The sequence below is a fragment of the Ochotona princeps genome, chromosome 7, assembly GCF_030435755.1.
Source record: "Ochotona princeps isolate mOchPri1 chromosome 7, mOchPri1.hap1, whole genome shotgun sequence".
NCBI lineage: Eukaryota > Metazoa > Chordata > Mammalia > Lagomorpha > Ochotonidae > Ochotona > Ochotona princeps.
The window spans coordinates 48,653,334-48,679,731 of NC_080838.1; the positions used below are offsets into that span (position 1 = coordinate 48,653,334).

At 41.9% G+C, this 26,398-nt stretch overlaps 2 protein-coding genes across 2 annotated transcripts in view; one reads left to right on the forward strand and one right to left on the reverse strand.

Annotated features, from left to right (window-relative positions):
• TSPAN5 (tetraspanin 5) overlaps window positions 1-26,398 on the forward strand; it is a 358,999-nt gene that overhangs the window by 1,457 nt on the left and 331,144 nt on the right. The window lies entirely within an intron of this gene.
• LOC101521162 (serine palmitoyltransferase small subunit A) lies at window positions 14,342-15,208 on the reverse strand. The gene is given in 1 exon segment (XM_012928524.2): window positions 14,342-15,208. A coding segment is annotated over 1 exon segment (225 nt). The 3' UTR covers window positions 14,342-14,983.

Below are 26,398 nucleotides of genomic sequence, written 5' to 3' on the forward strand. Positions count from 1 at the left end.
AAGTACGGGAAGAAATATGGGAGGAAGGGTGCCGAGGAGAAGCAGCAGGGAGAAAAGCTTAGACCAATGGGGACAGAAGCAGCAGAGAGAAGGTTTCAAATGCAGCCGCTTTTGGCAATGAAGGGTCCGGTTGCCAGCTTTTCCCAGACCCCGATGAGTATGACAGCGGTGGCGAAAAATTTTGTTTTTTTTTTTTTTTTTTTAAATCAAAAGACAGTATTTCATTCTTTTTATGGCTGAATAATATTCCATTGAGTGTTCTTGGAAACTGCTAAAAGTAAGTTGGTTTTATATATGTGGATTAATTTTAGCGAATTTTTGTCTATAGGTTTCCTTTTTTGCCCCTTTAAGTTGTGTCTTTGGTTGTGAAATTACAGTAATGTTGAATTTCAATATTTTGGAATAGTTGGAGTAGTATTGGAATTAGTTCCTCTTTAAGTGTTTTGGAGTGGGGGCCAATGCAATATCTCATTTGGGTGATCCCCTGCCTACAAGTGCTGACATCCCATCTAGGGTCAAACTTGAGTTTGGTTACTTCGCCGTTCATCCAACTCTCTGCTTATGACCTGGGAAAGTAGAAGAGGATGATCTAAAGTAGGTGATCTTAGAAGATACATAGTATGATTTCAGTGTGTAATGATTTTCTGAGATTTGGCTTGTATATTTGTAGCAAATATTTCATGTGCTGAGAAGAACGTGTACCCAGAAGCAGCTGAGTGAGACGTTCTGTAAATGTGTATTGGGTCCATTTCCTTTGCAGTGTGATTCAACACCGAAGTGTTTTGGATGGTTTGTTTTTTTGGTCTGTATGATCTTGATATGCCATATTTTTTTTATCTGTTTATCAGCTGGCAAATGCTTGCATTGCTTTTATTTTTGGGATATTATGAATAATGTCTCAATGAATACTCATGTACAAGATTTTATTGTGAATGTGTCTTTTAAAAATATTCATTTACTTTATTTGGAAAGCAGATTTTCAGAGAGGTCTTCCATCCACTGGTTCACTCCCCAAATGGACCCCAATGGATGCAGATGAGCTGACCTGAAGCCAGGAGCCTGACTTTCTTTATATTATTATTATTGATGTTTACATAGTTGATTAAGGTGGGAAGCATCAAGGGTTAGGGGAAAGTGGGTGTGACCCTTATTTCCAAAATTTCTTTTTCTTCCTCCTGTATCTGGGGGAAGACGGGAGACAAGTGGAGACGCTACATTCAGCCTCCCAACTACCCCAGGACCCGGGGATGGAGAATGGCCAACCTGCATCACACCAGGGTTCCCCATGTGGAGCATGCTTTGAAGTATCTGCCTAAGTGATTTTCATGGCTCTGATCCGATGATGACGAAATCTTTTCAAGGTCCATTGGCTGACATAGTCCACCTTAGAGTCTCCATTTGCCCAGATATTTGCTGTCAGTGCTTGACTGGGGTGATTGCAGGTGCCAGACTTTCCTCCAGGTCTCACACACAGGTGTATGGGCCCAAGGACTTGAGCCATCCTCCACTGCTTTCCCAGGTCATGAGCAGAGAGCTGTATCAGAAGTGGAGCAGCTGATTCACAAACTAGTGCCCATGTGGGATACCAGCGCTGCAGGTGAAAGATTAGTTTGCTATACCACCATACTGGCCCTTGCCATATGTTTTTACATTTCTTGAGGATGTACCTAAGAGTGGAATTTTTGGCTGATATGGTAGCTGTATTTTTAACTTTTGAGATCTTATCACATTGTTTTCTAAATGTGCTATACTATTTTCATTTTCACGAGCAATGTGCACGGGTTCCAATTTCTTCATATCCACTGTTATTTATTTTTTCATTGAAGTCATTCTAGTAAATGTGAAATGATATTTCATCACGGTCTTGATTTGCATTTGATTAATGGCACTGAATTTCTTTTTATGTGCTCGCTGGCCTTTGAGTATCTCCTGTTAAAATCTTGGGTCATTTTAAAATAGATCACTTGGTCTTTAAAATTTATCTTTCAAATTAAGCTTTATATTTTGAAACAATTTTAGGTTTTTAGTAATATTGTGAAGGCAATAGAAAGAGTCCTCATATATTCACCATATCATTAACATCTTATGTAATCATGATGCAATTAATGGACCAATTTTGTTATAATTAATTGACTGACTGGAGTCCATACTTCATTAAGCTTTCCTTATTCCATTCCAGGATCCCATCCAAGACACATTATGTTTGTTTGCATTGACTGCTTAGGCTCCTCTAAGCAGTCTGTTTTCCAGGCCCTTCTCTTTGGACCTTCATAGTTGTAAGAAAGTACTGATTAAGCATCTCACAAAACATCCATCAGTTGGGATGTTCTAGTGCTTTTCTTAGGATTAGCCTGTGGTTATGTGTTTTGGGAAGGAAGACTACATAGATAAAGAACCATTTTCATCATACATTGTTGGAATAGCTTTTTAAAATGTATGTATATATGTGTTAATTATATGGAATTATTCTGCATGTGAGATTTATATCTTTGCTTTTCTTTTATTTATATCTACATAATTTGTGAATATTTATTTTATCTTTTGATTTATAATCCAACCCTACCTATTGTTGAAATTGTTTCAGTTCTGGTCATTGCAAATTCTTTTAGCTAGATCCTCTTGATCATTGTGTGTGAATGTGTGTGTGTGTGTGTGTGTGTGTGTGTGTGTGTATGCACTTCCTTACTTTGTGGCCTTGCTTGTTTAATTTTTAACATTTTAAAAAATGTTAAAGGCAGGGTCAGCGCGATGGCCAAGTGGCTAAAGTCCTCGCCTTGACTGTGCTGGGATTCCATTTGGGTGCTGGTTCTAATTTCGGCAGCCCTGGTTCTAATCTCAGCAGACCCGCTTCCCATCCAGCTCTCTGCTTGTGGCCTGGGAAAGCAGTTGAGGACGGCCCAAAGCCTTGGGACCCTGCAACCGTGTGGGAGATCCAGAGGAACTTCCTGGCTCCTTGCTTTGGATCGGCACAGCTGTGGCCATTCTGGTCACGTGGGGAGTGAATCGTCGGATGGAAGATATTCCTCTCTGTCTCTCCTCCTCTCTGTATATCTTATTTGGCAATATAAATAAATAAATCTTTAAAAAATGTTAAAGGCAGAGGGAAAGACATGGTTGGGGAAGAAATCTTCCCTCTGCTGTTTCCTTCTCTGAATGGCTAGAACTGGCTGAAGTTAGGAGCCTGTAACTTCATTCAGATTTCCCTCACATATTCTAAGAGCTAAAGCACTTGCATAATTTGCTGCTGCTTTCCCAGATGCATCAGCAGAGAGCTGGATCAGAAATGGAGCAGCTGGTACATGAATATGGGATCCAACATGGGATGCTGGCATAAAAGGTAATGACTTAATCTGCAATACCACAATGCTGGTGCTACTTTTGGGTATTGCAAGATGCTCTAGGTTCATCTGATATATTATTGCATCAGCCTTAAGTCCAGTAATTTCTGTAAGGACTGTTGGAGTTTTTATTAATACCAACACAGAATATTATAAGCCAAGATCTGTTTTCTAAGACTGAATTTTAAAACTTTGTATATTCATGATTCAAACTCATACTCTTAAATTATGTACAAATATTTTCTTCCGTTTATTGTGTTATCTTTTCACTTTCTTGTTAATTTCTTTTGAAGCACAAAAGATTCAAGGTTTGAAATTCAATGATCTTTTTCTGTCACTTGTGCTTCTGGTGTCATATCTAAGAAATCATTACTTAATTCCGAGTGATGAAGATGTATACCTATATTTCCTTTTTAAACATTTTTATAAATCTAGCTTTAATTTTGAGACCTTTGAACCAACCATTTTGTGTTAATTTCTGCATATGGTATGAGATAACATTCCAGCCTCATGACATAGGGATATACAGTTATCCCAGAACCATTTATTGAAAGGATGATCCCTTTTCTATTGAATTGTCTCCACGGCCTCAACAAGAATGTAAGCGTCTGTTTATTATCAAGCTGGTATCTCATTATCTGGATTACTATAGTTTTGTCATGGCTTGTATCTTGCTGTAATATGATTAATAGGATGCATGTCTATTGGCCTGCTTGTGATCTGCAGGAGGCTCCCCTTGTGACTTCATCCAGAGCTGTCTGGATGGTTATTATGCTCCAAATTTGGACTGGACATTCATTCACATACCACAAGAGAAAGGGAAAGGACTGTAGCAACTATGTAATTCCTTCAGGGTGTGATGACCTGGCATGACATTAACCAGACATTGTAAACTCAAATTCTCTAAATAGATTCAAAGGCACCAGCCATATAAAGGAAAGGGTCTTTGGGTAAAAGACTTAAGAACCCTGCTTGTGTGTTTCTGAGAAGATGTTAGAGCTACTTTCCCCAAAGGCATAGAGCAGTGGAATGCCAAAGGGGGATCACACGTTTTCTTCAGCCAGTCTGCCTCCCAAACCATTCCTCCTTGGCTCTCTGCTCCCACTCTTGGTTCTATGAGGTCTTCTGTAGGTGTAAAGTGGCAGCATCCTCTTGCTGTCCACAAAAATAAATATTTCTTAAAGGGATATGTCATACAAATTTTCTGGATAGGACACTCATGCCATAGTCATGGATCTGAAAAAAGTTGTCTTTTAGATACATAGGTTGATTTCTAATTTCCTTCTCATAGATTGCTACTAGTATTGTTCAGTTAAGGCCTGTGCACTTAAATAAAAAAATTGAATGAATTTCTTGGGTTTGAATATGAACTAAGGGCAGAGTAAGAAATGTTGGGGGGCCAATGTCCTGATGGAGGAAATACTGGCAGTATTTACTACTAGGAATCTAAGCAGTTTTCATTTTACATGGAGGATTCTGATAAATTGTAAATAAAGGATAGAGTAGGATATGTAATGCAATATTAAAAGAAAATTGGAGTATCTACATATTAAAAAAATTTATAATATTTACATAGTTGATCAGGGTGAGAGGGTTGAGGGTTAGGAGAAAGTGGGTGAGATAATTGTTTCCAAATACTCTTTTCTTCCTCCTATATCTGGGGGAAGAGGAGAGACAAAGGAAGAAGCCACACCCAGCATCCCAGCCACCCCAGTACCCAGGTATGGGTAAAGGCCACCCAGTGTCATCCCAGGGTCCCTATTGTGGAGCATGTTGCTAGTGTTCCACTCAAGTGGCTTAGAAAGTTCTGAAATGCTGTCAAACTCACTGCTCCGAGGAGAGTGTATCCCTCCAAGGTCCATTGACTGACTTTGTTTACCTTACAGTCTCCATTCATCCAGATGTTTGTTGCCAACACTTGGCTGGGGTCATTGATCGATTTGTTCTGCGCTCTTTCCTCTGCTATGGTACCAAATGTCATCCACAGGCCCCAATGGACTGCATGCCATTTACTCCTCTGTCTTAGCCATTGAGGAGGCCCAGTTCTGGCACATGCACTCCACAGTGAGACCACAGATCCTACAATTTTCCCCATGGTTGGAGTTCTGATTGCAGCAGTTCAGTTGGGGGGATCCCCAAAGAAACTTCATCTGAAGTGATCCCAGACCTGACTATTGTGTGTACTTGCCAGTACGGGGTTTGGCTCAGTCCGTCACTCACATCAGTTTATGCACACACTGGTAATTACTGGGTCAGTTCTGTCTCCATCCTCATCTCTTATGCAAACCAATGGAAGTTGTGGCCCAGACCAGTCCTGCCCACCACACACTTGACCTTCAAATACACCAGTGGGAGCTGTAGTCTAGTTATAGTGACCCCAATAATCTCCACAAAGCTGGTTCCTGTGTGTGCCAGTATTGCAGCAGACTGGTCTAGTCTGCCCCACATCCCATTTAGCTCTTGTACACATTAATGGGCCTTGAAGGCTAGCTCAAACCAACTGACCCCACTATTCAGCCCATCCTCATGTTAGCCAGTACCACCACCTGTCTATTCAGGCCCACCCAGCCCTGGTTCTCATGCTCAGTGGGAGTTGCAGCCTATCAGAGAAGTGTCCACAGTTTCCCTATTGGGCCCACACCCAGTCCTGGATTTTGCACTCTCCAGGTGTTTCTGCAGTCTAGCTTGACAGGACTTGTCCCTAGTCCCAGTGCTTGCCAGCTGATGCTGCGGCAAACCCCAACCAGCTTACTCTTTCTCTGGCATATGCATGCTAAAGTAGATACAGTCATACAGCGCAGCCTGGTCTCCCCCTAACCCAGTTCACATGCAAGGTATTTGCTGTTGTATCCCTGCCCAGCCAGGTCTGTTCCTAATCCCACTACTCACACTCACCATTGAGAGCAGTGGCACTGCATGAGAGCTCCCCACAGTACCCCTATTGGGCTCGCAACCCTCCCCCTGGGTCTCACATGCGCTTGTGGGTGCTGCGCCCCAGTCTGGCATGGCTTACATCACCACAGCAGTTGCTAGCAAGTGTTATAGCCTGGCCTTGCCTGGTCTGCCCCCAGTTCCACCTCATACTGGTGGGTGTTGCAGCCTAGCTCAGCCTGGACAGCCCCTAGTCCCAGCCTGAATGTGAACTGGCTGGTGTTGCAGCCTGACCTGGCCTGTCCTGCACCCAGTACTGGTTCTCAGATCTGCCAGTGGGGTGTTATAAACTGGTTCAGCCTGGCCTGCTGCCAAACCTGATCCACACATATACCAGTAGGTACTATAACCTGGCCTGGTCTGGGCTACTCCCAGCCTTGGTTGCTGTGCTCACTGGCAGGGACTGCATCCTGACAGTGAAGTTCCACAAGGTCCTCTATCAGGTCTCCTCCCAGTCGCAGATCTTGCTCATACATGTGGGTTCTTGGCCCAGATTGACTTGGCCTACCACCTATCCTGGCAGAAACAGTGGCTTTGCCCAGTTGGCCCACACCCAATCCAGTTCTTATTGCTGTGTGTTACAGCCCAGCCACACCTGGTCCATGCCCACACACAGCTCTTGCATGGTTCAGTGGGTGCCACGACATAGACTAGCCAGTCCTGTACCCACCCTGGCTCTCACAAGTATCAGTGGGTGTTGGCGTTTAGCCCAGTTTGGTACACCCCCAGCACCAGTCCACTCCCATGCTGAGGCACATTGCAGCCATGTCCAGCTCAGATCACTGGCCTCATTCCAGTTCTCATGCTCACCAGTGGGAACCATAACTCAGTCTGATCACCCCCTTAACTCCCCAACCAGGTTGTTTCCAGCCACAGATATTGTGCATGCCAGTGGTTTCTCTGACCCAGCTCAGCATAGCCCTTCCCTAATGTTGGCCTTTGTGATTGGATGCTGTAACATGGCCTGTCCTGGCCTATTTTCAGGTCCCAACTGTTGCTGGTGGGTGCTACATTCTAGTCCTAGCCAGTCTGTCACCATCCCTTTCTAATTCAAACTGCTAGGTGTGATAGCCTAGCCTACCATAATCCAAACTCTAGCCTGGCTGCTGCACATGCCAGTGTGGTAAGAATTGGCCCTGACCTGCCAAGTCCACTCCCCTCCAGAACCACCTCGCATGCTTACCAATGAGTGGAGCTACCTTGCCCAACCTGACAAACGCCCAGGCCTGAATCATCCCACTGAATCCCATTGAATCATCAGTGGGAGCTCTGGCCCATCAAGGGAATTTTCCAAGTTCCCTCACGAGCCCTACTCCTAACCCAAATCTCACACGAGCCAGCGGGTGGTAGGCCCTTATATGGTATAGTTGCCAATAGTCGCACCCCACCCCATGTCCTGGCCTTTGTTTGAGCTGATGGGTGTTAGCCTTTCCTACACCCTCCTCTTGGAGGTACCTGTGAGTCCTGCAGCCTGGACCAACCCAGCCTGTTCCCAACCCCAGTACCCATGAGTATTGGAGGGTTCCATGCTCATGCCTAGCTCAGCCTGCTACTATCTCTAACTCTTAGACAAATCCATAGAAACTGGCAGCTCCACAGGGGTGGGCCAATATATCCCTCACATAATCTGCCCTAGACCTGGTTCTCTTGCATGGTAGTTAGTGTCATGGTCTAGCCTAACACTATTTGTCCTCTGTTCCAACTGTCACTGACAGGCACTGTGATCTAGTGCTGCCAGGTAGGCTCTAGCCCTAGCTTTAGTGTGTGCCCGTGATTGGTTGTGGTCTCCCATGAGGGCTGGTGCATCGGTCTGTTCCCCCAAAAGTATTTGGTCTTGGCCCCCTCAGTTACCTGTAAGTACAGTGATTTTGTGGATGGAAGTCCCTCAGAAGTCATTCCTCACTTACAACATACATCCTTAGTGCTCCTCCCTCCCACACATCCTCTTATCCCCTTCCCTGACCAGTCCACAGTCCCTGCACTCCAGAAAGCTGGGCTAGGGAACCCATGCCCCGATCTTCTGAAGCCTGGTCTTCTGGTGGGGAGGTATGCTGGCCTGGAACTCTGCCTACCCACTAATGTCTCAGGTTCTTGGCACACGTGTTGGCCTGGGACCTGACCTCTCCACACACTGAAGATCCAGGTCCATTCATAGTTCCCCAAGCCCATTCCACCAGCATACCAGGCCAGCATGCTAATCTAGGGCTCTCCCCTCCCCTCCCTCTATGCCATCCAGGACCATGCACATGGGGGAAATACTCATGTTTACTCTGCCTGCATGCCCCAAACAGTGCCATCCCTTAGGCCACCATGAGTCCACTGCACAGGCACACTGGTGCAAAAGGCCTGGAATACCTATATTAATTTTTTAGACAAAGTCCACTTAGAAGGATATCAAGAATAAAATAGAGCATTACATGATGATAAAGGGTTAATTCTATTAAAAAAATCCTACCCTGAATAATTATGTTCCTAACAGCAAGTTCAAAATACACAAGTGAAAAAAACAGCTAAAACTGAAAGGAGCAATAGGCAAATCCATCATTGTTGTTGGAGAGTTCAGCATACCTGTAGATAATTGATAGGTCAAGCAGGCAGTTTATCAGTAAGGATGTAACTGACTAAATAACACCATCAATCAACTGAATCTAACTGACACCTATAGAAAGTTCTATCCAACAACAGCAGAATACAAATTGTATTCAAGCTTGTATGGAATATTTACCAAGACAGCACACACTATGGATCATAAAACACACCTTAACATTCAGATGTATAAATCACAAATAAAGTTCCCCAACCACTGTGGAATTAAACTTGAAATTGATGACACAAGATAGCAAGAAAATTTCCAAATATTTGCATATTAATGTATATACTTCCTTTTTTCCATTAATATATGATACATTTATTTTTTTTGATACATTTATTTTTAAGATGCATTTTAAATATGTATTTAGCTTTTCAAATAAGACTTTTTGTTGATGCCTTCAGGTTTATGGAACTTGTGGCTGTACCTCATAAAAGAACACATTCAAGAAGTTTAATCAAGTCTCAATGAGGAATTATGAGATATTCCTAAAATATAATATTGATATATTAATAATGTGTGTTCAAAAAATTTTTGAGTAAAAATTATTCACATTTCTAAGTGGTTTATGATAATGAAATTTAGGGCTAATGAATCAATTTGAAAAAACTTTAAAGAAGATATTAGATTCCAGAAATTCTTATCTTCAGACAATTTATGAAGATTCTTCAATCACATAAGGAGGTCCAATAGCTTGAAGTGATGATATGAACTCATGAAAACCTCAAATCAAATGTTTATATGGATTAGTGAATACACACATACACAGGTACTCATCCACATTTTCATTTATATGTTGCATTTGTAACTTTGACATCAAGTTTATAGCATACAAATCCTAAATTTCATACTATATCAGAAGTCAGAATGACAAAATAACATTTGTAGCCAAGTATTTGTAAAATGATAATATTCAGATAACCAAAAACCCTCAAGCTTCTTCAATGAACTAATTTTCTAACCTAAAAAATGGTTATTTCCATACTACAAAAACAAAAATATCTATCACTTATTGTGCCATAAAATAAATATGATTACATAATCATGTATATTTTCATGTATTATTTTCTCTCTTCCATATCCTGCCACCAAGAAGGTACCAAAATTTAGTGCTTCTTGCTGAATAAGTGTAAATGCCACAAATGGCAATTTTTGTTATTTGTAAGTTTGCTTACAGTTCTAGCATCAAAATTAAGACGGGTGGTTATAGTGGGCTAAGGACAGAAGGCACTGTTTTCTTTCTCTTTCCTTTCCTCCTTCCTTTTTTGTTTGAAGTAAAAAGAGAAAGAGAAATAAAAAAGACAGAGTGATCCCCTATGTGTTGGCCCATCCTTCAAATGCCTGCAACAGGCAGCATTGGGTCACGTCAAAGTCAGGGAGGCTAGAACTCAAACTTCATCTTCCACATAGGTAGGGAGATGTAACTAATATAGGCATCACATCTTGCCTTCCAGTGTCTGCATTAACAGGAAGTTAAAATGGAGGGAGGAGCTGACACTTCTAGGCATGGCAATATAGGATGCAGGTGAATGTATATACTTCTAAATAGGTTATGACTCAGAAGTCTCAAGATATCTAAAAGAACTTCAAATTCTGTGGAAAAAATAGAGAAAAAACTAAGATAAATTACAAGAAATAAAAGCTATGATAGTCAAAACTCATCACAAAGAAAATAGGGGAATAGGCTGGGCAAATATTTACAGCAAATGTGATAAACAATACTAGATTTTTAAAAACCATGTATCTTTTAAAAAAAGATTTATTTGTTTTTATTGGAAAGTCAGATTTACAAAGAGAAGGAGAAACAGAGAGAAAGCTCTTCTATCTGCTGGTTTACTCCCCAAGTGGCCGCAATGGCTAGAGCTGAGCCAATCTGAAGCCAGGAACAAGGAGCTACCTCAAGGTCTCCCATGTGGGTGCAGGGTCCCTACGCATTGGGCCATCCTTGACTGCTTTCCCAGGCCACAGGCAGGGAGTTGGAAGGGAAGTAGAGCAGCCAGGAAATGAACCAGCACTCATGTGGGATCCTGGTGCATGCAAAGCAAAGATTTAACCACTGAGTCATCATGGTGGGCCCATCACTAATGTCTTCATACATAAATGGTATGAACCAGCAATTCACAAAATAGCAAGCTCAAAATCTAATCTCCATGAGGAAATATTTAATTTTACTAGCAATGAGAAAGCAAATGTGTTTTTATAAAATGATCATGGATAAAATAATATTCCATCAAGTAGTGCATTTAAAATTAGTACATTTTAATAAAAATCTATTTTCAATAATTCTATGCAGTATTGGTGAGGATTTAGTAAGAAAGACACTAAGGATAATTTAAATAATTTAAGTTAGTGTAACCTTTGCAGAAAGCACTGTGGATAATATCCAGAGTGTTATAATGTTGCTATAATTTAGTCCAGAATTTTGACTTCTCAAATATAATAAAAAAAATCTGCACAGAAAGATATCCTTCATATAATTGAAAAAAAACATGAAAGGTTAATATTTATATATATTGTAATAAATATCTTTAGTGCGGCATTGATCAGCTATGAATAATGATTTACCAAGTTATGTAATAATAGAATGTTTTAAAAATTAAAAATATGCAAATTTGCAAATATAGTATTTCTTTTTTTTATTGTATTGTATTGTTGTTGACAATCTTTACATAGTTAATTGCGGTTAAAAAAAAAGGTTCCGGGGTATAGAGAAGTGGGTAATACTATTATGTCCATATTGTTTCCATCATGTATCTGAGGTAAAGGGGGATATTGAGGGAGAAGCCCCATCTGGTTTCCCGCCCACCCCAAGTCCCGGATGTGGGGCATGCTCTGAGATATGTGCTCAAGTGGTTTTAATAGTTCTCCAGTTATGAATCGCTGCCAGTTTCGCTCGATGAGGTCGTCCACTGATTGATATGGTCCATCATAAAGTCTCCGTTTGCCCCATATTTCGCTGCCAATATATAGTTGAGATGAATGATTGACCTGTCCTGTCTTCTGTCTTTTCTTGGTTAGTATTTCTTTTAAAAATGATTATAAAAGTAAGGATTTATGGCACAATACTAGTTATTACTATAGTATTACCGCTAGATATGGAGTTCTGTATCTTATCTATTAAGTAAGTGAGTCATTCTTTTGCTTTTTGGGGGGATGGTTTTCATTATTTTTAAAGTAAATATTAATGCTTTAATAATTGGGAAGTTGGTAAGTGAGTGAACAATAGCAAACTCCATATCTCTGGAATCCTCCGCTTCCTGCTACTACCCACCTACATGCCTCAGCATCTTCCAAGGTACAGGTCAAAGGTCACCTCTGGGAAACTCTCCCTGATCCTCAGCAATAGTCACTCCTCGCTGGGGATTTGCTTAACTCTGTGGTAAAATCTTTTTGTTTTTTTTTTTAAGATTTATTTATTTTTATTACAAAGTCAGATATACAGAGAGGAGGAGAGACAGAGAGGAAGATCTTCTGTCTGATGATTCACTCCCCAAGTGAGTGCAACGGCTGGTACTGCGCCGATCCAAAGCCACGAACCAGGAACCTCTTCCGGGTCTCGCACGCAGGTACAGGGTCCCAAAGCCTTGGGCCATCCTCGACTGCTTTCCCAGGCCACAAGCAGGGAGCTGGATGGGAAGTGGAGCTACCGGGATTAGAACTGGCGCCCATATGGGATCCTGGAGTGTTCAAGGTGAGGACTTTAGCTGCTAGGCCACGGCGCCGGGCCCTCTGTGATAAAATCTTGCAGCTGCCCCACTTCATGTGTCACGATGGCTCTTGAATTTGTCCTACTAGCCAAGTATCAGGGGCTTTGCTTTGCCATTATGTTTTTGGGGCATAACATCTGGTACAAAGCAAGTGTTTAATGCCTGATGATCATGGCTGTTGATGGTTCAGTTGGTGGTCCTCTATTTCCCTGACTGACATGTGCAGATATTCCTAAGAAACTAGAAAACTAGGAAGCCAAGACATTTCTCAACCACAGTGTGTAACTGGGGCCAAGGTGTCAGGGTGTATTCTGGCAGAAGAAATACTATCATTTTGTGAAACAGAGTAAGTTCTTCATGATTGGTATTTTTGCCACCATGGAACTCTCCTCTTTCTCTTTTATAACAAATTGATTCACTGGCCTAGATAAGTGCAGGTGAAAACTTACTGGTGAAAAAATCCTCACACCTTCTGTCTCCTCTCCATCTTCCTTAAGATCTTTGAGAGTGGAGTTTCTTGAGTCAGGTTTGTGGGAGCAGATGAACCTGGAGTTTCTGCTTGATTGATGTCCATGAGGAAGCTTCCCCATGTTCTTTTTACCTAATGAGGGAATGACAAACACAGTAGCCAAAACAAGCTCTAAACTCTGATGATGCTCAAGGCTGCTTTTCTTCCAGATTTAAATACATGAGAGTGAAAAAATAACATCATTAAATGACATGGTGCCCAAAGCAACTAAGCTCAAATCCAAAGATCTGAACCTGTATTCTACCCATACTCATACCCAATCCAGGTACCTCTGTTGCAGCTGAATTGCTTGGTCAAGGGATACCCATGTGCATCCTACTGTTAGGGGAATCAATTGAATAAAGCTGTGTAAAATCCCTTCAAGCTGTGGATGGAAGAAAGCACAATCCTTACTTATTAGTAGGGATATCCAGCTCTTCAGGAATATTAAGTATTATGCTTTAAACTTTCTTTTTGAAAATGAAGATAGTTTAACTGTATGCTAGGTCTGTGATTTTTCTTTTCTTTTCTTTTCTTTTTTGTTCTCTCTGAATTTAATGAGTTTACATCCAAAAAAAATTAGTCATTTTACATTTAAGGAATAAAAATCTTTAAAACAAATATGAAGAGTGAAAGGATTTTTAACCAAGTTTACACTTGCTTTTTTTTTTTTTTTTAAAGATTTTATTATTATTGGAAAGGCAGATATACAGAGAGGAGGAGAGACAGAGAGGAAGATCTTCCATCCGATGTTTCACTCCCCAAGTGAGCCGCAATGGGCCGGTGCTGCACCAATCTGATGCCGGGACCAGGAACCTCTTCCGGGTCTCCCATGCGGGTGCAGGGTCCCAATGCATTGGGCCATCCTCGACTGCTTTCCCAGGCCACAAGCAGGGAGCTGGATGGGAAGTGGAGCTGCCGGGATTAGAACCGGCGCCCATATGGGATCCCGGGGCTTTCAAGGCGAGGACTTCAGCCGCCAGGCCACGCCGCCGGGCCCTACACTTGCTTTTTAAAATAATTTTTAACAATAAATCATTTCATCAGATCTTCTTTCAATGTACAAATGCACTTGCAGCACCCATTACAATCACAACATCAAACTTAAGAATATACACTGTTCATACTGGCTCCCGATTTACCTTCTGTTAAAAACTATGTTACGTAAGCATTACCTACTAATGCTAACTTAACCAACTTGTGCCACAAATTCATCACGTTTTCTGGAAACAAGTCCACATAAGAATTAAATAGTTTAAAAGGTGAAATGTTCTTTATTTTAACTTTAGCCAGATCTTTTCTTTTTCGTTGTTAAGAAACACTGGAATAGTTTTAAAGCAAAAGCTGTTTTGAGTCTAGATAGCTAAAACCATACTCCTGAGTTCAAGCTTACAGGTATGTTTTTTGTAAGGAATTCTCAATAAAATATCCTCCCCACCCCATTCCCCTGCCCCAAATCTGTTGCAGTTTCTTACAAAACTTTGGTCAAGAGTAGAAATATATCCAGGCAGGTATATATGCCATACAATAGCAAGAACAGTAGAGCTCAACTAATGACTTTAGGTTTTAAAAAGAGAAGGCAATTAAAATGTACTCAAAGTTACATTAAGAAAAGCTTTCACAGGGTAATATTGAAACAGTCACAAAGGTTAAGAAAATACTGATATCAAAGTACAAATGAGTACAATGTTAAAATAGACAAAAATTACTATACAAGAGCCTCTTTTAAAATTAAAAATAAAGAACACAACACATGAGTCAGGATGATTTTTTTCCTGTTCTACTCATGAATTTTAGTCTTCGTTAAGGTTGGTTATGTTGACATCTGTAGAGTTTTTTTTATGACATTGGATGAAGTCTCATTCCAACTTCTTCTCCAGGGAACCTCTGGATTCTGGTCACATCCTGGTCACTGTACAATCTCAAAGTAGTGTAAGATTGCCATGATGTGCTGTGGCATGAACACATAGCCCATGTACAGCGCCATTCCCATGATGGACACCAGCATGGAATTGAACACGGTTCAATTAAATAGTTTAAAAGGCTCTAGCATGTAGAGTGCCGTGACCAGCAGGTACTGGTAGTAGAACCAGGACATCTGTTTCCAGGCCCGCGCCAGCGCCATGCCCGCCATGCACCTCCATGATGCAGCTGCACGTCATACTGTCCGGCCCGCCGCCTGCTCGTGTCCTCCAGGTCTGTAATTTTTCTTGGACCTCCAAGAATGATGTCTTAGTCTGTCTTGGTGCTACATAAAATATCAAACTGGATGGTTTATAATCAATACAAATTTGTTTCTCACCATCTTGGAAGCTTAGACCATCAAGATCATGGTGCTGCTGGGCCCAGTGCGATGGCCTAGTGGCTAATGTTGCCTTGCATGTGCCGGGATCCCATTTGGGCACTGGCTCTAATCCTGGCACCCCACTTCCCAATCAGCACCCTTCTTGTGCCCTGGGAAAGCAGTTGAGGATGGCTCAAAGTTTTGGGTTCCTGTACCTGCGTGGAATTCTGGATGAAGCTTCAGACTCTTGGCTTCAGATTGGTTAAGCTCTGGCTATTGCGGTCACTTGAGGAGTGAGTCAACAGACAGAAGATCTTCTCTGTCTCTCCTCTTCTCTGTATGTCTGACTTTGCAATAAGAATAACTAAGAAATCTTTAAAAAAAAAAAGATCATGGTGCTGGCAGATCTGGTGTCTTATAAAGGACCCACTTTCTTATGGATTGTTTCTCATTGCTGAGACTTCATGTAGCAGAAGTCTTTTTGCAAACTTCCCTTATGATTGAATAACCTTCCATGTGGCCCTACCTCATTTATCATTACTTTGGGAATATCTTCACTTTCAATATATGAATTTAGGGGTAACACAAGCATTAGACTGTAGCACATAGTAGTATGGGAAATGTCAACTACCACCATTATTGCTTAGGTTTATTGGTAATGAAAAGTAGAGCAGATTGCTACCATAATATTAAGACTTCTAACTGCAATCTGAAAAAAAGAACCCACTAAGTTTACTGTCATATTCTCCCATTCTTTCTGCCTTCTTCTCTTCCTCCTCCTCTTCCTTTACCTTCTCCTCCTCTTCTTCCTCCTCCTCTTGCTTCAAGATTTACAGAGAGAAATAGAAACATCTTCCTCTGCTGCCTTACTTCCCAAATGGCTACAACAGCCACAGTTGAAACCAATCTGAAGCCAGAAGCCAGAAACCTCTTCTGGGTCTCCCATGTGGGTGCAGGGTCCCAAGGCTTTGGGCCATCCCTCACTGCGTTCCCAGGCCACAGGCAGGGAGCTGAATCAGAAGTGGAGTAGCTGGGACATGAACTGGCACCCATATGGGATTCCAGCACTTGAAGGTGGAGGATTAGTCAGTTGAGCCACTATGCCAGCCCAATATTCTCCATTTCTACTGCCTTCTCTTACAGTGGGAAATGTGGCTGCAATTATCCATAATACATGTACTGTGTGATCAAGTCTGACTCTACTCTTGGTCATCTAATTTCTTTTCAGCTCTTTCTGTACACCCATCTTTCTTGGTCCTCATAATGGTTCACTGAACTATTCAGAAAGAAAAGGGAATGGAAAGGGGAAGATAAAATTCTGCATTGCTTTTTCCCCCTATGCTGTATCTACTTCAATTTGGGTAAAAGTGCTATTTGGGATGCGAAAGGAAAATAAAATACATTGGAGTACATATACCATGGCAGATCATGCAGACCCTAGACTTGGGCCAGGCTGTCTGTGGTAGCAAATAACTCCCAACTCTCATGGGTTAAGCCCACAGGGTTTATTTCTCACCCCCATCTATGTTCTTCATGTCTTTGCTCAATGTTGCCTTTAGGCAAGAACCCAAGCTGCAGGATGAAACTCTTTCTGGGATATGCTAGGCTGGAGAAGGTCTTTCCAACAGAATAAAAAGCATGATGTGAGAATGACATGATGGGTTTTGGAATTTCCAGTTGAAAGTGGTGCATTACACTTCTCATCACATTTCACTGATCCATACACGTTGCCACACAAAGCTTGACACCATCAAGGCAAAGAAGTATAATCCATCTGCAGAGAGAGAAAGAGAATCTTGGGATCAAATGCTACCATCATATAGATTTGTGGAGGGAACTTGCGTAACTAACAGGCATACCATGTGATAGGGGAAAATGCATCCTCCATTGGATTGGGCAGGAAAAACATGACAAGGTGTGATCTTCATGCTAGTGGGGCATATTGTGGTGTTGGAGAAAGATTTCAGGAGAAAGTGAGAAACAGATTGAAAGAAAAAAAAATGAAGATTCTTAATCTGGGTAGGACCAACAGAAGAAATAAGGAAAGAATTGTGTTCTTTATGATCTAAAGAAGGAGCATGTTATAAATCGTAACATTGCCAAGGAGGTGGGTATTCAGGGTAATGATTAAGGCCTGTAGTCTCTTTTTACCCATTGCTCTAAAGTGTTGTTGAAGAGCTTTATCAGATGAATTTTCCATCAGTGGACTACCACAGTGGCATTTCTTGGAATAACAATTCATTTGTAATAGGGAAAAGAACCCACTGACTTGGGGTGTGCCTATCCCAATATCAGGGACCTGGGGTGGGTGGGAGACTGGGGTGGGGCTTCTCCCTTAATATCCCCCTTTACCTCAGATACATGAAGGAAACAATATGGAAATAATAGTCTTACCCACTTTCCTGCAGCCCTTGAACATTTTTACCCTAATTAACTATGTAAAGATTGTTAAAAATATAATTTAAAAAATGAAAAAAAATTTTAAAAAGATTGGTAGTACAGCAGTTTAAATCCACATTTCACTTATGATGAGCACATCTGTGCTCTCAAATGTCTCCATTTCTATTCCAGTGAGCCAATTTTGATTATAGCTCATGTCTATTTTTCCACTGGGGCTTTGACCTACTTTTAATTGACTTACAGGAAAGGCTGAGATAGATTTTATTGGTTAGAGCTGAGAAGAAAAACTGCCAAAACTCTTACCAGGCACTGAAGTGGATTGATGAAGCTCTGACTGGGTGTTCCCCATTGCATGAGGAAGCCATCTGGACTACCACATGGAAAAAGACCCATCTGAATCATATATTTGGGAAATGGCAGTCCATTCATTTGATGGAGTTTAGGGTTCATAATGGGCCCTGGCTGGAGTACCATTTCTCCTGAGCAAAGCCCAACTCTTAGTATCTTAGGTCAAGGTTGCCTAGAAGCAGAATCTGAGATGGGGATCCTTTTTCAAGTGTTTTTTCCCCCTTATTCTTCCAGGAGAAGATGAAAACCAGAATAGGCTGGGAGAAAGCAGTAGTCCCCCTGGGAAACCCACTTTGCCACTTTGTCTCCTGGGGAAGCTCTGGAGTGTGAACTACACCACAGAGTTGGTCCCTCCCTTGAGAGATGGGAGCCTGCCCTGTGTACTTCAGTCAGTAAAACATTGGCTAAGATCAGGGGACATGTAGGGAGGACATAGCTATGATGTAAAGACAGCTCCCATTTGTCCAAGGATAGGTCTCTGGAGAAGGAAGCAGCTGTGAATAGTTAGAAGACAATATTCTGTGGTCTAGGAATGGGTCCACCTGCCCCAGAGAGAACCTAGAAGAACAGCTTCTTGTTACATTTAGTAGGAATCAAGATCTGCTGATGGACAAATCCACTGTGTACAGATGCTTCTTGACTTATGATGTGATTATTATGGTAAACTGAAAGATTTTAAGTTTAAACTGAGTGTGACATGAGTACTCCTGACATATGAACATTTCAGTGTTCTCTCGTCCCCTGATCCTCACTCCATGATCATGTGATTTTCTGGGATTCTGTGGTCCAGTGCTGCTGCTTGGCATCAGGACAGAGAATACTCCATATTGCTCACTTAGAAAAGAATAGAATTCAAATTACAGTGTCTCCTGGATGCACATTGCTTTTGCACCGTCATAAAGTCAAAAAGTCGTAAATTGAACTATTGTAAGAGAAGAACTGTCTGTATTTGATTGCCCCTAAAAATTTCCCTAAATATCAATTGAAAAGGCTTTTAACAAAAGCTAATGGATATAGCTTAGAAGCATCATTATGAAAGTCATGAATCAGAGTTTGACTTGTAGTTTCATTGTGTAGGATAATCATCAGTTATCTAGAGTAAGACACTGCTGGGACTCGAGTGTTGGTTTATGAACATTTTGATTATTCTTGGGCCCCAGCTGCAAAATGCCAGAGGCTTGACTCTTCAAATATATCACTCAGTTACAGGCAGTAATGGCTTCAACAATGGTGGCAGAGTTTAACCCAAGCAAATATTTATAATTGACAATGAATGTGTGAGTGGGATGCTAATGAATGGATGTGCTGATTATTTTCTCCTGACACAAACATTAGCTCTTGTTTGCTTTACTGTCAAACTGACACTAGAGATTAGAAATGACAGAATGCTGGTGAAGATTCACAGTGGGGGACAATATTAAGAAAACTGGTGAATTGTATAATTTTAATTCTTCTGTTTCTAAATATACATGTTTGTGGGTGTTAGCAGGAGGCTATGGCTTAATTATAGGTCCAGATGAAACACATTTAGATTTGTGAGTGCATTTGGATTTCTGAAGTTTTTCCTTTTAGAACAGGAAGCCCAGCTGTTGATACTTTCTTGGATTCAGGTGGATGTCTTTAGGCCATGGGCTTGCAGATTACATAAGTACATGGCATGAATGTTTTGTCCTCTCTAGTTATTCTTTCTTGTTATAAACATTAGTGTTCAGATTTTTGTGTTAGCATGATTTGCTTTTCTGTATGATGGCATTTCAAAGAATGTTCAGAAAAATGAAATGCATTTTTCCCATAATTTTTTTCCCATGGATTTTTTTGAAGTCCCTTCATTGTTACATATAGTTTTTGGATCATTGAGAACATTGTTTTTCGCCTTCTTGTGTTGCTGCAGTGTGGTTTTATTATCTACAGAATTTATTACTCTTCCTAGTCCAATTTTCTTTTCTGCTTAAAATATTTTTTATTTATATAAGGTGAGCAAATGTATTTCATATATATAGTTTTTTTTAAAAAGATTTATTTATTTTTATTACAAAGTCAGATATACAGAGAGGAGAAGAGATAGAGAGGAAGATCTTCTGTCCGATGATTTACTCCCCAAGTGACTGCAATGGCCGATGCTATGCCGATCCAAAGCCAGGAGCCAGGAACCTCCTCCAGGTCTCCCACATGGGTGCAGGATCCCAAAGCATTGGGCCGTCCTTGACTGCTTTCCCAGGTCACAAGCAGGGAGCTGGATGGGAAGTGGAGCTGCCGAGGACTTTAGCCACTAGGCCACGCTAGGCCACGCTGCTGGGCCCTATATATGTAGTTTTAAGAGCATAATGATACTTCTCACCCTACTCTCTCTCCTGCCCTTTCCCTCTGCCAGTCTTGTTTCTCCTTCCTTTCTTATTTTAATTTTTACAATGACATATCTGGAGTTTATTTTATAATCACAAGCTTGAATATCCACTAAATGAAAATTTCCACAAGCAATGAGTAAAAAAAAAATCACTATTCCTTAACAGGATAATAAAATTCAATCTAGTTTTGTTAATGGCTTTACTTTGTAATGACTTTTGTCCCTCACTCTGTCTGCTGCTGAGTCTGTGTTGCCATTTATTTAGTATTGATAAGGCCTCATGCCCAAGCATGGGGTGCACTCTCCAAGTGGGGGGTTGGTCACAGCTGCCATATCACCAGCAGACCCTGGGCTTAGCCTGAACTTTGCATGTGCCTTGGTGATGCTTGGTCCTGCAGTGACTCAGCAACATCTTGACCTGCCTCTCCTGTGGGGTGTCTCTCTGTATATGAGCAGGTTGCAAAGCAGAGCGTAGCTGCTAGGGCAGCAGATGTGGTGACACTGTGTTCATTGAGTGGTTGGAAGGCATGCCACTGTGTAGAGCATTGTTCCTCTCATGAATCGGCCCTGTCTCCACTCAGGACTCAGCTCAGTGGCAGGGCTTGTCTTTAAGATTTCTTAAAGGCTTCCTTATCAAGAGTGGGAAGAGAGCCAAGGGGACCAACAGCTGTATTCATTGATGGGGGTAAAACAGGCTTTTGATGGCAGTCTTTCTAGAAGAATCTCTGGGCAGGATGTTTGTACCTCCCTATTTGCAGTCTTTGACACTGTAAGGCGGCTCTACTTAGGGACCCAGAGCAGTAATAGAGCTGGAATTCCTAGCTTGGCTTTCCTGATATAAAAGCCCACTGGTCTTAACAACCTTGAAGCAAATTTGCTTATACAGCAACCTGTGTCATAGGTATGTATGCCATGACAAGTTCCTGAGCTTGCAGTATCCTGGCAACCTGTCCTGGATAGAGGATCATGGCAGAATATGGCTTTTCAGTGTTCTCAAGTCCCTGCCGCTGGGGTGGCCCTGCAATTCAGATGAGTTTTTTAGATTACTTCAGCTGAACATAAGTGTTTCTCTCTATCTTGAACTCTGAAACATTTGGCTGTTACCAGGTCCTGTCACTTTCCTTTTGTGGGCATCCTGTGATCAGCTTCTTTACCCAAGACCCGTCCCAGCTTTGACCCAGACCAGGCCTTTCACCCAGCGTTCTCATCCTCCAACTCTTTTGTGGGAGCCAACGTCTGCATCCATGTTTGCAAAGAGGATTTCCACTCTGGGGCCTGCTAGTTATCTTCCCCTGGATAATAATCAGAACTTTAGATTTTTGCTTTCTTTTCCGATTACAAAGATCCAGCTACTTCCTTTCTCACCTCTGTCTTACCCAACCCACTTCTCACAACTTCCACCATTACCATCTGTCCAAAGTTTTTGTCCATTGGTTATTGCATTGGTTTCTTTTCATCTTTCTGTTTCTACTTTTACTCCCTGTTATTAGCTATTTATTGCTGGATAACGAATCCCCAAATAGAATGGCTCACAAGCAATGTATTGTACAATTTCAGTGAGTCAGGAAATGGATTAGTTTAGCTGAGGGCTTGGTTTTCTCATGAAGAAGTTTGCTACCCATGTTTTTGGATAGGCTGCAATCATCTCAGATGTGGCAGGGATGAAAGTGTCTGCTTCCAGCACCACTCACGCCCTGTGCAAGCCTGAACTCTTCCAAGGGTCTGGAGTATCAGTTCCTTGCCACCTCATGTTGACTTCTGCATCCGGCAGCTCCCAGAGTGAGTAAGGATGGGGTGGCTGGAGATGGGAAAGCGAGAAAAAAAGGATAAGTGAGTTGTAAATTATCGTCTTTTGTTGTTGTTATTGCCCAATATAAAAAATGATCTGTAATACTAATTCACTGTCAGTGAGTTGGTGAGTCTAACACATACCCAGGAGAAAGCAATTAAAGGGCAGGTGCATCAGAAGGAGGGGTCACTGAGGGCATCTTCAACTCTGGCTGCCACCATCACCCGTAACCCACTCTGTACCCAACAGACATTTGGGTCTTGAACTATTTTGAGATAATCAAAGACTGCAAAAGTGTCATTGTACAGTGTAGGTCAGATTACACCACTCACTGACTCAGAATCTTTCAAGGTCTTCCCAATGTCCTGATTCGTTATGACCTGTGAGGCCTGTCGGGGATCTTAGCTACTTTGACCAACCCCATGCCCTTCCATTCTCAGTTTCCTCCTTCATGGGTTTCTGCCATTCCTGTCAAATTTGCTCCTGTCTCAGGACCCTGAACTTCCTGTTTCCTTGTGTATCGAGGCCTCATCCTCTGTACTTGCTTCTTTCTGGGAGTGACACCTCCTTGGGCCGCATTCCCTGATTACCTTCTCTGAAAAGTATACCTTATTCATTTCTCTTTGTTCATTTTTCATGTCACGATCACTTATCTAGCAAATATATGTAGTTACATTTATATATTTTTTCCTTTTTAAGGATTTATTTATTTGAAAGGCAGATTTATAGAGAAGGAAGTAAGGAAGCAAGGAGAGAGAGAAAGAGAAAAGGAGCAAAAGGGAGAGAGAGACAGAGACAATGAATTGAACGTTTATCTGCTGGTTTGCCCCCAAAATGGCCACAACAGTCAGGGATGGGGTAGACTGAAGCCAGGAGCCAGGAATTTCAAATAGATCTTCCATGCAGGTGGCAGAGGTCCAAGCACTTGGAGCATCTTTTGCTGCCTTCCTAGGAGTGTTAACAGGAAGCTACATAGAAACTGGCCAGCTGGCACTCAAACTGGCTCTCTTAACTGAAGAGGAGTCACATGTGGAAGACTAAACACTGAATCACAGTGCAGGCCCCAACAGGCATATTTTCTGCATCATTCAGTATTGTGGACAGGCACTTGTTGTGTTTTTACCTAGAACAACATAATGCTATAAAAAGTAATATCAGATTATATGATCTCCCACTAGACCAAAATGAATAAAGAAATTTCTTTCCAGCTGTAAGCAACTGCCTAGGTTACCTTATGCCTGGGTGAGTGTCATACTGCTGGGAGAAAAGAAGCCAAAGCTGTTGGTTATTCTGGGCCTGGTTAATGCCAAATCTGTGTTAATTATGCCAGTGTGCCAGCAGAGTTGTTTATTCTTTTTTAAAATTTACTTCTTATTATCATTTTATGATACAGTTTCATAGATCATGGGATTTTAAAAAAAAGTCTGATTAAGGCAGGGATGAAGTAAATATATAAACATTGAATTTCCTGTGATTTATAATAAAGAAAGATCATGGGATTTCCCTTTTCCCCTCTCCAAGTCCCTCCTGTCTCAATGAGTTCCCTATATGATTGCTCTCGTATAGTTCTTCATACACAATCATATGTCCATCATTGCAGGCATGGACAATGACAGAGAGTCCAGCATCCTATTGTCAAGATATAGTGAACAGATTCCTCGGGAATCCATTTTTGTCTGGAAGTAGAGATGCATACTGCATTGTATCCTCACATCTAGAAATGATAGTCTCCATTACACAGTTACTGCATGTCCCCTTAAATGAAAAACCACAATACAAAATAAACAACAAGAAGAAAAATAGAAATTTACAATGCCATGAAGTTAAATTACGTGCTATCAGATATGATAGTCTCCATTACACAGTTACTATACATCCTCTTAAATGAAAAGCCATAAAACATAATCAACAACAGGAAGAAAGGAAGAAAAAAAAAGAAATTACCAACACCATGAAGTTAAATAACATGCTACTGAATGACTAATGTGTCACTGAAGAAATGAAAAAGAAAATCAAGTACCTTCTTGCAAAAAATGATGTTTCTGTATAGTCTATGAGTCATTGAAGAATTTAATAAGAAAGTATTTTGAAGAGATGAAACTAAAAAAAAAAAATCAAAATCCATGAAATAGAGTTTCCGCTGATCTTTGTTGGTGAAATGTGTCTCCTGTAGGCAACAAAGAGATGGGTTTTGTATTTAATCCAGTCTACTAATCTATGACATTTCATTGATGAGTTCAAGCCATTTATATTCAGGGTTCATACCAATAAGTGGTAATTTGGTTCTGTCATTTAAGCAATGGGTTGTTCATTGATTTAGTCTTCTGTTGTTATTTTACTGGGATGTTTATCATATTCTTCTCCTTGGGTCAGGTTTCTAAGCTCTGTTACCCACATGTCTACAGTTCGATTTTACTTGTTGCAATTGGAACACGACTCTTTTTTGCAGTCACTTGTGCCACTCCCTCCAGCGAATTCCACATCTGGATTCTTATGTTAGATTTCCACCATGGTCTCCGTAGCCCCAGATCCTGGCTTACCAGTCTCTACCCTATGTGATACTGTGCTGAGGATGCACCATTGTCTCTGCAACCTTTCTCCCACTTCTGGTTGGAGCAGGTCTCAGGATTAGGGAGACACCAGGTGTCCTATATAGCTAGGTCGTTGGTGGTCCTTTTGCTGGAACCTGTTGGCTGTTATGTCTGAGGGCCACATGGACTTATTTTGATCTGTATGATGCCAGAGGCAGTATTATTTTCCTGTGGGACCAGTGCAATGCAATGAGCTCGGTGAATTCTCAACAAGTTTGCACAGCTCACTGTTGTCCCTTGCAGTCTTAAATCCTTTGCCACATTGTAAGAAATGGCACATGATGTGCCACTGAGGGTACCTGGACGTGTCTTGTGTGGAACCTTTAAGATGCCACGTTGTTGCAGTTCACAGAGCTAGAAAATGAGTTCACTCCCAGCTTAGAACATGCACAGTACCTTCCATAGCCCCTGCCTCCTTAAACAAAATGGCACCTAATTTAGCTCTAGGGGACTGACTGGGTTGTGAAATTCACCTTGTTCCCGCACTGCCTGTCTGGGCTCTGCTGCTCTGTCTCTGCTCCTGGTCAAATCAAACGGACCAGTAGGACAGGCAGTTCTTTGTCTGGGTTCATCTCCGGAGCTCCCAGTAAAAGTCCCTTCCCACCTTGTTGCTGGTGTAGTTCTGGCTGTTGGTGTGATTCAGACTGCTACTCACTGAGAGCTGCTGGGGTATCAGCCTCTGCAACACCACTCCATTGTTTTCGCTGCTTTCCTGTGTATGTCAGTCTCCAGGTACCCCTCTGTTGTTGTTCTGTCCTCTCCTATTTCCTGGAATGTGCGCTCTCTGCTTCACACTGGCTAATATTTCTCTGTTTAAAGGTGTCCTTACCCTATTCTGCTATCTTGATTCTCAGCCTTTTTTTTTAAAGATATGTGGGGAAAACAGGAAATGCCAGCCTGAACACACAACCCTGCCTCCCGCCCCCACTCCAAGCTATAGGTGGGGGTGGGAGGGCTTCAGATTGCCCAGGGAAGGGAATCTGGGGATGTACTAGAGAGAGACTAAGGGCATATTTGACAGGGGAGGAATGACTCTTGGGGTCCTCCATGGACCGGGCCACTGCACTCACAGGTAGGCGAGGAAGTTGAGGCAGAGTGATTTGGAGGAGGGGAAGCCAGGGGCATGTCTGGGTCAGGCCAAGGCAGTTGCCTATGTTGGAGATATGGGCTGGACACACATAAAAGCTGGGGCTAGGGGACATATCTGACTGGGGTAGGCTGCAGTACCCACCCACAAGTGTCAGAGCAGGGAGTGGTCATGACATGTGGGGCTTCAGCATTCACCAGAATGCAAGAGAATCAGATCTGGTGGCAGATTCTGTAGGGGTCTTGTTGGCTTGCCTCTGTGGGACCATAACACCCACTGGTTTCCATGAAGAGCTGGGGATGGTGATGGACTGTCAGTCTGGACTGCGGAACTTGCCTGACACTTACGGGAATCAGGGCTAGGAGGGGCCTGGGTTGGGCCAGCCTGCAGCACCTGGTCGTACATACAAAGGCCAGGACTGAGGGCAGACCATGGCAAGCAGGGCTGCTATATCTGCCGGCACATGTGAGATTCGGAGCTG